This window comes from Octopus sinensis, linkage group LG8 (assembly GCF_006345805.1).
Source record: "Octopus sinensis linkage group LG8, ASM634580v1, whole genome shotgun sequence".
Classification (NCBI taxonomy): domain Eukaryota; kingdom Metazoa; phylum Mollusca; class Cephalopoda; order Octopoda; family Octopodidae; genus Octopus; species Octopus sinensis.
In genome coordinates this window covers 74,283,136-74,299,153 of record NC_043004.1, presented here as the reverse complement: position 1 = coordinate 74,299,153, position 16,018 = coordinate 74,283,136, and the positions used below count along the sequence as shown (strand labels likewise).

The window sequence follows — 16,018 nt, the reverse complement described above, 5'->3', positions numbered from 1 at the left end:
ACCAGAACATGTGCTGGTGGCACGTGAAAAGCACCATTCCAGTGTCATCATTGCCAACGTTGCCTTACCAGAACATGTGCTGGTGGCACGTGAAAAGCACCATTCCAGTGTCATCATTGCCAACGTTGCCTTACCAGAACATGTGCTGGTGGCACGTGAAAAGCACCATTCCAGTGTCATCATTGCCAACGTTGCCTTACCAGAACATGTGCTGGTGGCACGTGAAAAGCACCATTCCAGTGTCATCATTGCCAACGTTGCCTTACCAGAACATGTGCTGGTGGCACGTGAAAAGCAACATTCCAGTGTCATCATTGCCAACGTTGCCTTACCAGAACATGTGCTGGTGGCACGTGAAAAGCACCATTCGAGTGTCATCATTGCCAACGTTGCCTTACCAGAACATGTGCTGGTGGCACGTGAAAAGCACCATTCCAGTGTCATCATTGCCAACGTTGCCTTACCAGAACATGTGCTGGTGGCACGTGAAAAGCACATTCCAGTGTCATCATTGCCAACGTTGCCTTACCAGAACATGTGCTGGTGGCACGTGAAAAGCAACATTCCAGTGTCATCATTGCCAACGTTGCCTTACCAGAACATGTGCTGGTGGCACGTGAAAAGCACCATTCCAGTGTCATCATTGCCAACGTTGCCTTACCAGAACATGTGCTGGTGGCACGTGAAAAGCACATTCCAGTGTCATCATTGCCAACGTTGCCTTACCAGAACATGTGCTGGTGGCACGTGAAAAGCACATTCCAGTGTCATCATTGCCAACGTTGCCTTACCAGAACATGTGCTGGTGGCACGTGAAAAGCAACATTCCAGTGTCATCATTGCCAACGTTGCCTTACCAGAACATGTGCTGGTGGCACGTGAAAAGCAACATTCCAGTGTCATCATTGCCAACGTTGCCTTACCAGAACATGTGCTGGTGGCACGTGAAAAGCAACATTCCAGTGTCATCATTGCCAACGTTGCCTTACCAGAACATGTGCTGGTGGCACGTGAAAAGCAACATTCCAGTGTCATCATTGCCAACGTTGCCTTACCAGAACATGTGCTGGTGGCACGTGAAAAGCAACATTCCAGTGTCATCATTGCCAACGTTGCCTTACCAGAACATGTGCTGGTGGCACGTGAAAAGCAACATTCCAGTGTCATCATTGCCAACGTTGCCTTACCAGAACATGTGCTGGTGGCACGTGAAAAGCAACATTCCAGTGTCATCATTGCCAACGTTGCCTTACCAGAACATGTGCTGGTGGCACGTGAAAAGCAACATTCCAGTGTCATCATTGCCAACGTTGCCTTACCAGAACATGTGCTGGTGGCACGTGAAAAGCAACATTCCAGTGTCATCATTGCCAACGTTGCCTTACCAGAACATGTGCTGGTGGCACGTGAAAAGCAACATTCCAGTGTCATCATTGCCAACGTTGCCTTACCAGAACATGTGCTGGTGGCACGTGAAAAGCACATTCCAGTGTCATCATTGCCAACGTTGCCTTACCAGAACATGTGCTGGTGGCACGTGAAAAGCAACATTCCAGTGTCATCATTGCCAACGTTGCCTTACCAGAACATGTGCTGGTGGCACGTGAAAAGCAACATTCCAGTGTCATCATTGCCAACGTTGCCTTACCAGAACATGTGCTGGTGGCACGTGAAAAGCAACCATTCCAGTGTCATCATTGCCAACGTTGCCTTACCAGAACATGTGCTGGTGGCACGTGAAAAGCAACCATTCCAGTGTCATCATTGCCAACGTTGCCTTACCAGAACATGTGCTGGTGGCACGTGAAAAGCAACATTCCAGTGTCATCATTGCCAACGTTGCCTTACCAGAACATGTGCTGGTGGCACGTGAAAAGCAACATTCCAGTGTCATCATTGCCAACGTTGCCTTACCAGAACATGTGCTGGTGGCACGTGAAAAGCAACATTCCAGTGTCATCATTGCCAACGTTGCCTTACCAGAACATGTGCTGGTGGCACGTGAAAAGCAACATTCCAGTGTCATCATTGCCAACGTTGCCTTACCAGAACATGTGCTGGTGGCACGTGAAAAGCAACATTCCAGTGTCATCATTGCCAACGTTGCCTTACCAGAACATGTGCTGGTGGCACGTGAAAAGCACATTCCAGTGTCATCATTGCCAACGTTGCCTTACCAGAACATGTGCTGGTGGCACGTGAAAAGCAACCATTCCAGTGTCATCATTGCCAACGTTGCCTTACCAGAACATGTGCTGGTGGCACGTGAAAAGCAACATTCCAGTGTCATCATTGCCAACGTTGCCTTACCAGAACATGTGCTGGTGGCACGTGAAAAGCAACATTCCAGTGTCATCATTGCCAACGTTGCCTTACCAGAACATGTGCTGGTGGCACGTGAAAAGCAACATTCCAGTGTCATCATTGCCAACGTTGCCTTACCAGAACATGTGCTGGTGGCACGTGAAAAGCACCATTCCAGTGTCATCATTGCCAACGTTGCCTTACCAGAACATGTGCTGGTGGCACGTGAAAAGCACATTCCAGTGTCATCATTGCCAACGTTGCCTTACCAGAACATGTGCTGGTGGCACGTGAAAAGCACCATTCCAGTGTCATCATTGCCAACGTTGCCTTACCAGAACATGTGCTGGTGGCACGTGAAAAGCACATTCCAGTGTCATCATTGCCAACGTTGCCTTACCAGAACATGTGCTGGTGGCACGTGAAAAGCAACATTCCAGTGTCATCATTGCCAACGTTGCCTTACCAGAACATGTGCTGGTGGCACGTGAAAAGCAACATTCCAGTGTCATCATTGCCAACGTTGCCTTACCAGAACATGTGCTGGTGGCACGTGAAAAGCACATTCCAGTGTCATCATTGCCAACGTTGCCTTACCAGAACATGTGCTGGTGGCACGTGAAAAGCACCATTCCAGTGTCATCATTGCCAACGTCGCCTTACCAGAACATGTGCTGGTGGCACGTGAAAAGCACCATTCCAGTGTCATCATTGCCAACGTCGCCTTACCAGAACATGTGCTGGTGGCACGTGAAAAGCACCATTCCAGTGTCATCATTGCCAACGTTGCCTTACCAGAACATGTGCTGGTGGCACGTGAAAAGCACCATTCCAGTGTCATCATTGCCAACGTCGCCTTACCTGAACATGTGCTGGTGGCACGTGAAAAGCACCATTCGAGTGTCATCGTTGTCAACGTTGCCTTACCAGAACATGTGCTGGTGGCACGTGAAAAGCACCTTTCGAGTGTCATCATTGCCAACGTTGCCTTACCAGAACATGTGCTGGTGGCACGTGAAAAGCAACATTCCAGTGTCATCATTGCCAACGTTGCCTTACCAGAACATGTGCTGGTGGCACGTGAAAAGCACCATTCCAGTGTCATCATTGCCTTCGTTGCCTTACCAGAACATGTGCTGGTGGCACGTGAAAAGCAACATTCCAGTGTCATCATTGCCAACGTTGCCTTACCAGAACATGTGCTGGTGGCACGTGAAAAGCAACATTCCAGTGTCATCATTGCCAACGTTGCCTTACCAGAACATGTGCTGGTGGCACGTGAAAAGCAACATTCCAGTGTCATCATTGCCAACGTTGCCTTACCAGAACATGTGCTGGTGGCACGTGAAAAGCAACATTCCAGTGTCATCATTGCCAACGTTGCCTTTACCCAGAACATGTGCAGTTGGGGCACGTGAAAAGCACCATTCCAGTGTGGTTGTTGCCAGTGCCACTGGACTGGTTCCCATGCAAGTAGCATGTAAAAAACACCTGTTGAGCATCATCGTTGGAGACCACACCTGACTGGCCCTCATGCGGTGCCACATAAAAGCACCCACTACACTCTCAGTGTGGTGGGTGGTAGGAAGGGTCCAGCTGTAGACACTTTGCCAGATCAGATTGCTGCCTGGTGCAGCCATCTGGTTCGCCAGCCCTCAGTCCAAACCGTCCAACCATGCCATCATGGAAAGCGGACGTTAAACCCCAATGATGTAGTTTTATAACCCGACAGTAAGGCTGCATATAACGATCTTGTAGCTTAGTGCATGGAGATTGTTGTTTATTTGTTCATTTTGTGCCTGTTTTTTCCATGCTTATATGGATTGAAAGAATGTCATTCACAGTCATTTCTATAGCCAGCTGTCCTTCCTGATACCATTCCTTACCTGATTTTCATGTGAAGGATCACTTATTCCATATAATTTCGAAGCTGCCAAGACATTTGTTGACAGGAGAGACTGATAGATCACTGCTTGCTGCGCTCTCATACAAATGATTGCATATGTAAACACACACACACACACAAGCAAACTGAGGCAATCAAGAGTTGTTATGTGTTTTGCACAGAGATAAAAATCAGTGGCTGCAGTTAAGATCGAACTGGGGATCATGTGGTTAGTGGCTCAGCCCTTTCACATCCTAGTCACATTAATCTAATCTCCAGTTTTAATGTTTCTTCTATATACAACAGTTTGTCAGATTTTGTTTCAGTATTTCCAAGTCTAAAGAGCTTGCCAGTACACAACACCTGATCAATAGCCAAATTGATTGGAAATTACTTGGATAAAACTATTGTGATCTTTTAAAGTAAAATTCATATCATTCTGTTCACTTTAAATGTTTGACAACAGAAATGTAGCTAAAGATTTCTAAATAACAGATATTCTTGGAAACGGTTGTAGTGTAGATTCTAAATTCTCAGGAAAACTGAGTTTGCAACCCAGATTTAATTCATTTATCCTGTTAATGTCTGCTTAGAGTCAGCCTTGGTGAAACACCTCCTATTCTTGACCTCATCAATGGGATCTATAATGCTGATCATTTGTGATAGGAACCTCGAAGTAGGAAAGCAAAGCAGTTGTCTCTATTTATCTTTCTATTTGTACGACACACAGAAGAACTTGTTCTTATTTTAATTTTGCTACGATGGCACTTGGCAGAACTGTTACCGCACCAGACACAATGCTTAACGGCATTTCTTCTGGCCATTTATGCTCTGAGTTCAAAGTCCACCAAGGGTTAATTTGTCTTTCATCCTTTTGGAGTCATTTAAAGAAGAACCCCAGTTGAGCACTGGGGGGTTGATGCAATCAACTTCACCCTCCCTCAAAATTGCTGGCCTTGTGCTAAAATAGAAAGGCTTATTTAATATTGTTATGAGTAATATGAGTGATGACTTATGGTTTGAAACAGTACTGAAATGCTTTGTGTTTATTGTATCATTTCCCCAGAAAGCTATTGAATATCTGCTGCCATCAGGTTTATACGCCAAAAAAGCCAGGCCATTGATGAAGGTGAGTCAGTTTGCTTTGGGTGTCTCTATACTAACATACATGTGTCCTGTGATTCATTGGGTTGTCAGGTCCTTACTGAAGACTGCAGGGGATGATATAGGGTCTGCCTCTCAGCCCTTAAAAATATTTTCCGTTTAGTACTGCAAGCAGTGGAGCTTGTTACCTATAATCCCTCCACTTACATCATTGATCCGCATCTTTTTGTTTCATAGAAGAAGAAATAGCAACATGATAACCCCTTTCGAGGTTTTTTGAAGGAGGTGGAAGGGAGGAAAAAACTATCAGTTATGGGTTTTCTGAAAATCAGAGATCAGAGACCAGTGCCTGCAACAGAGTGGACCTTGTTCGAAAGTACCTGCTGACTAGAAGTGAGTGTTTAAAATAGGTGTTGAATTAGATTACTCAGGTACAGGTGAATTGATTAGACTTCTGTGTGGTTTCTTTGTATCAAATTTCACTCTGAGCACTTGGGTTTACTTTGTATTGAAGCAGTGCAGTGTTGTGGAATAGAATCTTGATCTACATGACCACAAAGCAAATTTCTTTAACGAAATACAGTAATTCCTTGCCACATTGCAGTTTATTTTAAGATTACCTTGATTCCTGTGTGGCGTTGTTTTGCATTTATAAAAAATAAATACATACAGATTATGAAAATTTAAAAAAATATATACACTACAATACTGTTTCTACTTGTGGATTTTTCACCTATCGCAGGGTTTTTTGGAATGTGACACCTGCGATAGTCGAGGGATTACTGTACCTTGTTTATGAGATTTTAATGACTACTTAAGCAGTGGCTGTGGTGTGATGATGCTGATGCTGTTATTGATGAAAATGATGAAAGACAAACAGAAGTAGTAACAGCAGTGATGATAGTCAATTGCTTTCTTCAATAAACATTTTGTGTAAGGTGGCAAGTCCGCAGAAACGTTAGCACGCTGTTTAGCAGTATTTTGTCTGTCTTTATGTTCTGAGTTCAAATTCCACCGAGGTCGACTTTGCCTGTCATCCATTCGTACCAGTTGCATACTGAGGTTAATTTAATCGACTAGCCCCCTTCCCCAAAATTTCGGGTTTCATGCCTAGAGTAGAAAAGAACAAACATTTTGTGTATCCTTTTGATGTTTTAAACTTGTTTAAATTAAAATTTTGACTTTCCTCATCAGTTTTTTGTTTTATTCTTCAGCATCCTTATGAAATTTTCCCACCACAGAAAAGTAAGTCTTCAGATATTACAATATTTCTGCTTACCATCTTTATACTTCGAACTCTAATCTCTCATCCCCTGGTGTAAAGCCACTGCCCTTAATATTACAAACCCTCATTCGAGGGTTCTTGTCTAGTGAGTTTCTTGGTGACTTCACTGGTGCTGGTGCTATGTCAAAAAGACATCCAGTACGATCTGTAAAGCGATTGGCGTGAAGAGGGCATCCTGCTGTAGAAACCCTGCCAAAACAGACAGCAGTAGGACTTGGCACGGTTCTCTGGCTCACCGGTTCCTGTCAAACCAGCCAACCCATGCCAGATGTTAAATGATGGTGATGATGATGATGTTCACCACCACCGTCATCATCATCAGGTCAAATACTGTTGTTTTCTGAATCACTTTTTACAGTTTGAAGGGAAACTTTTGGTATGAACCAACAAAGGTTCCTCGATCTGTCAGAGCCAGCCAAATAACCCTCAAATATCACCCGACCATCTTAAGAAGAAAACGTGAAGACACGGTAGTCATGCAGTTCTAGATACAGTCATCATCATCATCATCATCATCTAACAAAGAAAAGATGTGAAGATCATGGCTGGAACAGCTTTCATCATAAGTCAGTTTGGGGGCCGGTATCCCTGACTGGCTCCCGTGCCAGTGGCTCATAAAAAGCACCATCCAAATGTGGTGGATGCCAGGTCTGCCTGACTGGCTCCTGTGCTGGTGGCACATAAAAGGCACCAACCAGTCGTGACCGATGCTGGTACCCCCAACTGGCTCCTGTGCTGGTGGCATGTAATAAGCACCATCTGAACGTGATCATTGCCAGGCCCGCCTGACTGGCTCCTGTGCTGATGGCACATAAAAAGCTCCCACTACACTCACGTCGGAGTGGTTGGCATTAGGAAGGGCATTCAGCTGTAGGAACCTTGCCTGATCAGAATGGAGCCTGGTGCAGCCAGGAGGGGGGAGGGGTAGCTGGCATTGAGCACGTTCAGATGGTGCTTTTCACATGCCCCTGACACAGGGAGCCAGTTAGGCTGCACTGGCAATGACCCCTGCATGTATGGTGCTTATTGCATGCCACCAGCACGGGAGCCAGTCAGGCGGCACTGGCATCAGCTACAACTACAATTTCCATTTGATTTTTTTATTTTACTTGACTCAAGGTCTCCTCAAGGACGGAGTGTCGTCCAACAATTCAAAGGTACTTTTTAAATGGGCTGGCTATGCGACACTGATGTAGGCTATGGCTGTGATGTTACTTTACTGGCCAGGTCTTTTCAATCACAGTATATCTCCAAAGGTCTTGGTCTTTCGGCATTGCCTTTGTGAGGCCCAACGTTCAACAGTTGGCACCTGGAAGAACATTCAGCCTTGAGAAGTCTTGTCCAACCCATGCCAGCATAGAAGAAACAGACATAAAACCTATGATAATGAATAACAATGATTTTATTGTTTTTTATTATTTTACAACAGGTGCTCAGTTTGGAATGGATGGACGCCCTTTTCACTGGTTATTTTATACGGCAAAGCCCAACTATTACAACTTAATGTATGTAAGTACTTTATTCAGATTTGGTTATTTTGGCTTCTTCCCTTGCACCATATTTTCATCTTCCATATCAGGCACAAGCGTAGCTGTGTGGTTAAAAAAGTTTGCTTCCCAATCACCTGGTTCCAGGTTCAGTCCCACTGCGTGAAACCTTGTGCGTGTATCTTCTATTATAACCTTGGGCCAACCAAAGTCTTGTGAATGGATTTGATAGGCAGAAATTGAAAGAAGCCCATCGCATGTATACATGTATATGTATATATATGTGTGTATGTGTGTGTGTATATATATATATATAATTCATTAAAAAAAATGAAGAAAAAAGCCACAACATGGGGCTGTGGTACATGCAAAGTATTAAAAGATGCTCTGGGAAGGAAAGAAAGGGGTTTTTATGTTTTGAACAAAACTCTTCTTCAGAAACAGGAGATAGAGGAAAGTCTAAGAGAAAAGGAAGATGGAGGAAAAAAATCACCAGCAATTCACATGTAGCTTCATCATCATCATCATCATCATCATCATCATCCTTTACTGTCCATTTTCCATGCTGGTAGGGGGAGGGGGTGAGTGTTTGTCTCATTGTCTTCACATTGCGTGAGTTGTAAATGAGTTTACCTGTTATACAAGCGGTCATGTCCTTCCTTCATTTCTAATGTCTTGCAAAAACACGTCTGGTGATGGGCAAATATTGCCTTTGCTTGGAAACAGGTGAGGGTTGGTGACAGGAAGGGCACCAGGCTATAGAAAAACCTGCCTCAGTTGAATCTGCCCGACCCATGCAAGCTCAGGAAGATGGCTGTTAAAATGATGATGGTGATGAGACCAACCAAAGAAGATTCTGCACAACCTGCAATGTTCCCAGTTTACAAGTAAAGCCAGTCTGTATCTCATTTTAATTTGCAAACCACCCTTCTATCCTATAAAGCCCACACACCATAGGCACATACATGGCTGTGTGCTAAGAAGCCTGCTTCCTAACCACATGGTTCTGGGTTCAGTTCCACTGTGTGGCACTATGGGCAAGTGATTTCTATTATAACCTTTGGCTGACAAAAGCCTTTTGAGTGGACAATGGATTCAGTAGACACAAACTGAAAGAAACCTGTGTGTGTGTGTATGTATATATATATATCATCATTTGAGATCTATTTCCATGCTGGCATGGGTTGGACGTTTTGACAGGTTCTGACAGCTGATTGCTGTTCAGGCTCCGTATCTGTTTTGGCATGGGGTCTATGGCTGGATGCCCTTCCTAATGCCAACCACTTTACAGACTCTACTGGACTGCTTTTATGTAGCACCAGCACCCATGAGCCTGTATTAAGGATGCTCAGCTGGAGAGGGTTGCATGAGATGACCCTGTACGTAAGGGCAACCACACTTTTACATAGCTTGATGTTGTCTTTTCAAGCACAACAAATCGCCATGTGTCTCGGTCCCGTGTTATCCCCTCTGTAAGTCCCAACGTCTTTAGATCCTTTCTCACCACTTTGTCCATGGGGTGGTGTCTTTGTGTCTGTTTGTCCTCCACTACCACTTGGTAGCTGGTGTTGGTATGTTTATGTCCCTGTAACTGAGTGGTTTGGCAGTAGAGACTGAAAGAATAATTACCAGGCTTAACAAAAAAAAAATTAGTATTGAAGTCACTTTGAGGTGGTGCTCTAGCATGGCCGCAAAAACCATCAGGCTGTACTGACCAATTTAGTATCACACCAACACATTGTATGCGTGAAATGTATTTAAATAGAGAATTCTTTAGAGTCTTTAAAATTCCATTTCAGGACATTGTGTGGAAAATCGAGGCTTTGAAGAAAAAAGAAGATGAATCGTACGCACAGACAACATTATTTACGAAACCAAAAGAAATGTAAGTCAACTTTTGAAATTCATTGCAAAGATTGTTATTGGTGAAACAGGTGGATGCAGTAGAATGCTTGCTTTCTTCACTAAATGTTCTGCTGTATTGAAGAATGTCTCTTTGCTTTCTCACTTCAAATTTCATAGAGTTTGATTTCATGAAATAAAAAAAAAATAATGGACATAGCTGTGGGGTTCAGAAGCTTGATTCCCAACTATTTAGTTTTAGGATCAGTCCCAGTGTGTGGCACCTTGGGCAGGTGCTTTCTACTGTAACTTTGGGCTGATCAAACCCTTGTGAGTGGATTTGGTAGACAGAAGCTGAAAGAAGCCTGTCGTATTAATGTATGTATATATATATATAATGTGAGTGGGTGTTGAAAAGTTTCATGTTTTGGGTAAAAGAAAATACAGGCAGAACAGTTAATTATGATTTCATTCAACATGTTCCCCTCTCAGATCTACAAACTTATTGGCAGCAGTCCTTCAGTTTTCTAAGCCCTGTAAAAAAACTTGGAAGGTTGCGCCTCCAACCAGGCCTTTCATGATACCCTTAAAGCCAGGAACTTTTCACCACCACCCCATACATATAGATTTTATTACAAGAAACCCACTAAGAATTAAGGCATATCAAAGTGAAGGATGCTCAGAATCCCTGTTAAGTAATACATTATGGAAGGCATTGAGGAAGGAAGGTCACTGTTGTTGGGTATTCTGCAATTCCAGTTGGATATGAAAGCATCCAACTAGGAATGGAACCTTAAGTGTGCTATAAAAGCATAATAAAACAGACAAATGGATTATATAGTGTTACTATAATCGTTTCATTAAAACTCCTAATGAAGCAATTGTAGTAATACCAGATAATCCATTCACCAGTTTTTATTACAGTATTTGTGTGTGTGTGTGGTGTGTTTCTGTGTCTTGACATCATGCTGTTGGTTGTAAATGAGCATCACTGTCTTACTAGTGGGGTTGTTTATTGCTAGTCTTTCTTGAAAATATGTTCAGCCATGGGGAAATATTACTTTACTGGGAAGTGGGTTAGGGTTGATTAAAGAAAGGGCATCCAACTGTGGAAAATCTGCTTCAATAAATTCAGCCCGACTCATGGAAGCATGGAACAGTGGATGCTAAATAAGGATGATTATAGGCACAGGAGTGGCTGTGTGGTAAGAAGCTTGCTTACCAACCACATGGTTCTGGGTTCAGTCTCATTGTGTGGCACCTTGTGCAAGTGTCTTCTACTACAGCTTCAAGCCAACCAAAGCCTTGTGAGTGGATTTGGTAGATGGAAGCTGAAAGAAGCCTGTTGTATATATGTGTGTGTGTATATATATATATATATATATATATATGTATGTATATGTCTGTTTGTCCCCCACAACATAACTTGACAACCAATGCTGGTGTGTTTACGTCCCTGTAACTTAGCAGTTTGGCAAAAAAGACCGATAGAATAATTAATAGGCTTACAAAGAATAAGTCCTGGGATTGATTTGCTCGACTAAAGGCAGTGCTCCAGCATGGCCGCAGTCAAATGACTGAAACAAATAAAAGAATATCAGCCCAAGGAGATTCTCTACCACCTGTGCAACATTTCCCGTGTATAAATGTTATCATGACAACAACAACAGCAACAACAACGATTATGATGGTTAATCCTATAATCTGTTTGTTTTCCTTTGCTGCTCTCTGGAAGCTGTTATTTCCATTTTAGTTGCAAAGTGAACATCTTTAGCACTGCCACTGTGTGCATCTGTTCCAAAAACCTTATCTAATGATCCCAAAACCTTATCTCCTTGTAATTAATGATTTTTGTTTATAGTGAAGAATTTCGGGTTGAAGTAGGGGTACACCAGGGCTCGGCCCTCAGTCCCCTTTTATTCATCATAGTCCTCCAGGCAATAACAGAGGAATTCAAAACAGGTTGCCCCTGGGAGCTCCTCTATGCTGATGACCTGGCCCTCATAGTAGAATCACTACCGGAACTAAAAAAGAAATTTCGGGTGTGGAAACAAGGGTTAGAATCTAAGGGCTTTAGAGTAAATGTAGCGAAGACCAAAGTTATAGTATGCAGAAAGGCGAACTCAGCACACACCCCATCGGGCAGGTGGCCCTGCTCGAGCTGTAAGAAAGGTGTAGGTAGAAACTCCATAAGATGCACCCAGTGTAAGCTATGGACGCATAAGAGGTGCAGCAACATCAAAGGGAAATTAACTGATAAGATAGCTTTCATGTGCGGCAGATGCATAGGGACAATAGACACCACAGACACTAAAAAAACAGATTCCATCACACTCCAGGGGGAGAAACTAGAAGTAGTTGATAGTTTCCGCTACCTGGGTGACCAAGTTAGTAGTGGGGGTGGATGCACAGAGAGTGTCACCACTATAATACGAATAGCCTGGGTAAAGTTTAGAAAGCTCCTACCCCTACTGGCGACAAAGGGTCTCTCACTCAGAGTGAAAGGTAGATTGTATGATGCATGTGTGCGAACCGCCATGCTTCACGGCAGTGAATCATGGGCCGTGACTGCAGAGGACATGCGTAGACTTGAAAGAAATGAAGCTAGCATGATCCGCTGGATGTGTAATGTCAGTGTGAATGCACGACAGAGTGTAAGCACCCTGAGAGAAATGCTAGGCATAAGAAGCATCAGATGCGGTGTGCAAGAGCGATGCTTGCGATGGTATGGTCATGTACTGCGGATGGATGAGGAGAGATGTGTGAAGAAGTGCCACTCCCGAACAGTTGAAGGAATCAGGGGGAGAGGTAGACCCAGGAAGACATGGGATGAGGTAGTCAAGCATGACCTCAGAGCGTTGGGCCTCACTGAGGCAATGGCGAAGGACCGAGATCTCTGGAGATGTGCTGTGACTACTAAGACCCGAGATGCTTCCGGCACCAGTTCCTCATACCCCCTGCCCATCCAAAGTACCCTGGATCCCGGAACATCTCGCTGTGCTTGAGGAGACCTGTTGAGTCAAGTGCATATACATATACATGAACATCGAATCAAATATCAATGGAAACAGTTGTTGATTCCTGTGCCGGGGACACATAAAAAGCACCATCCGAACGTGGCCGTTGCCAGTGCAGCCTCCCCTGGCTCCTGTGCTGGTGGCACATAAAAAGCACCATCCGACTGTGACCGATGCCAACCCCGCCTCGAATGGCTTCTGTGCCGGTGGCACATGAACATCGAACCAAATATCAATGGAAACAGTAGTTGTGATACCTGTGCCGGTGACACATAAAAAGCACCATCTGAACGTGGCCGTTACCAGTGCAGCCTCCACTGGCTTCTGTGCCAGTGGCACATAAAAAGCACCAACCGATCGTGGGATCCCGGAACATCTCGCTGTGCTTGAGGAGACCTGGTGAGTCAAGTGCATGTACATGAGAATCGAACCAAATATCAATGGAAACAGTAGTAGTTGTGATACCTGTGCCGGTGACACATAAAAAGCACCATCCGAACGTGGCTGTTGCCAGTGCAACCTCCACTGGCTTCTGTGCCGGTGGCACATAAAAAGCTCCATCCGAACGTGGCCGTTGCCAGTGCAGCCTCCACTGGATTCTGTGCCGGTGGCACATAAAAAGCTCCATCCGAACGTGACCGTTGCCAACCCCGCCAGCACCATCCGAACGTGGCCGTTGCCAGTGCAGCCTCCACTGGCTTCTGTGCCGGTGGCACATAAAAAGCACCATCCGAACGTGACCGATGCCAACCCTGCCCCGAATGGCTTCTGTGCCGGTGGCACATAAAAAGCACCATCTGAACGTGGCTGATGCCAGCACCGCCTTGACTGGCTTCTGTGCCGGTAGCACATAAAAAAGCACCAACCGATCGTGGCCGATGCCAGACCCCTCTGGTACCTGTGCAGGTGGCACGTAAAAAGCACCCACTACACTCGCGGAGTGGTTGGCGTTAGGAAGGGCATCCAGCTGTAGAAACACTGCCAGACCAGACTGGAGCCTGGGGCAGCCCCTGGATCCCCAGACCCCGGTCGAACCGTCCAACCTGTGCTAGCGCGGAAAACGGACGTTAAACGATGATGATGATGATGATGATACAAAATAAGCAGTTTGTAATGTGAAATGAGTTTTCTCTTGTTTAGCATTGGCTTAACCCTTCCGTTACTGTATTTATTTTGAGATGCTCTGTGTTTCTTTCAATTACTTTAAATATAACAAAGAATTTAGTAAAATAATTTGGTTATTATCATTCAGCTAGTGTTAGGAACATAAATTGTGACTAAGGTTTGGTGGAAGATTTTAATTCAAAACTTATGGAAACAAGACATTTGTACTCAGAGCCAGAGCCGGTTTCAGCCGGATTGGTAACGAAAGGGCTAAGTATTTCAGTGAAAGTTTTACTAAAATCTAACGTTGAATTTTATATTCTTTTAAATTCATATTTTCATCTAGAAATTTAAGAAGTAGCGAATGGATCGACTTGGATCGTTTGAAGCAAATAGTTTTAGAAAAAATCACGGAAGAAGATGTAAGTATATGTTTTAGCTTCATTTTATTTTTCGTACCTGTTTTTGCCATGGGGATATAGGTTGGGCGAAGCTTCTTCTAACACTACTGCCTGGATGGAACCCTGCCCTGGTGCCAACACTGCGATGTTTTTAGTTAAGGTATTCAATTCTAATGGTCTTCATATTCTTGTATTCTTGTATTTATTTCAGTCATTTGACTGCGGCCATGCTGAAGCACCACCTTTAGTCTAATAAATCGACCTCATGACTTATTCTTTGTAAGCCAAGTACTTATTCTATTGGTCTCTTTTGCCAAACCGCTAAGTTACAGGTACGTAAACACACCAGCATCAGTTGTCAAGCGATGTTGGGGTGACAAACACAGACACACAAACATATACACACATGTGCATATATATATATATATATATATATATATATATATATGACGTCTACCAAATCCACTCACAAGGCTTTGGTCGGCTTGAGGCTATAGTAGAAGACACTTGCCCAAGGTGCCATGCAGTGGGACTGAACTCAGAACCATGTGGTTGGTAAGCAAGCTACTTACCACACAGCCATTCCTACGCCTATCTAATGCCCACCTTTTCAGTTCATTGGTTGAATAAATGGTTGCTCTAGCTTGAGTTTTGAGTTCTAAATCAAAGGTGTTTTGATCAGTGAAACCTGGCCTATTTGAAATTTTTTAATATTTCCTACTTAAATAAGAAAAACGTAGATGATGATGACGATGATGTGATAAGTTCACCAAAGTATTACTTCAAAGTGTGATTATGTAATGCTGGAATTCATCATACATTTATAAACACACACATACATATGTATGCATGTAAGTTTCTAAGTCTTTGTTTGTCATCATCATTTCATGTCTATGTTCCATACATGTGTGTGTGGGTGCAGGTGTAGCTGTGTGGTTAAGAAGTTAGCTTCTCAGGCCCATGGCTTCAGGCTCAGTGCCACTGTGGGCAACAGTCTTCTACTAAAGCTTTCTGACTGGATATGCTATATGGAAACTGAAAGAAATCCACCATGTACTTAAATATATGTGTGTGTATATATATATATATATAAAATACAAAACTGGACAAGAACGCAAGCCATCCGGACAGTTAGGTAATACACAAAACATCCAGATAGACGATACAAAGAAAACAAGGACGGGTCATTCAAAGTTTTCTTTCCTCAGTCAAGTACCAGATTATCTTTGGAATTTTGGCTGATTATACTTGAGATTGCTCCAATCTGGCCAGCCCCCAGGAAAAAACTAAGCTAAGAGCATTAGATTCCTTGGAAGAAAACAGCGAATGTATACAAAAACAAGGATGGAAAAAAAAATGGACATATATACATATATATATATATATATATGTAGCTCTGATGAAGTTATAAGGTGTTACTCAGGACCCCAACTATGAGTCCATTGCATCTTAGAGCAGAAACAACTGTAAGCTAATGAAGTTCATTAGATAATTATTTCATTATTTATTCCCTTGTCATCTCATTTTCTTTATATATATACGTACATACACACACACACACACACACACACACAAGGTTCATTGTTCTT

General features: G+C 43.6%; 1 protein-coding gene and 1 long non-coding RNA gene across 2 annotated transcripts in view; one reads left to right on the top strand and one right to left on the bottom strand.

The window, feature by feature from the left end:
• LOC118764587 overlaps positions 1-16,018 on the bottom strand; it is a 130,511-nt gene that overhangs the window by 82,209 nt on the left and 32,284 nt on the right. The gene's annotated exons all lie outside the window — the stretch shown is intronic.
• The window catches only part of LOC115215054 (28S ribosomal protein S9, mitochondrial-like), a 72,633-nt gene that overhangs the window by 46,065 nt on the left and 10,550 nt on the right, over positions 1-16,018 (top strand). The window contains exons 4-8 of the mRNA XM_029784195.2: positions 5,256-5,318; positions 6,508-6,538; positions 8,008-8,087; positions 9,865-9,950; positions 14,375-14,450. Coding sequence (XP_029640055.1) covers positions 5,256-5,318; positions 6,508-6,538; positions 8,008-8,087; positions 9,865-9,950; positions 14,375-14,450 — 336 coding nt within the window. The remainder of the gene's footprint in view (positions 1-5,255; positions 5,319-6,507; positions 6,539-8,007; positions 8,088-9,864; positions 9,951-14,374; positions 14,451-16,018) is intronic.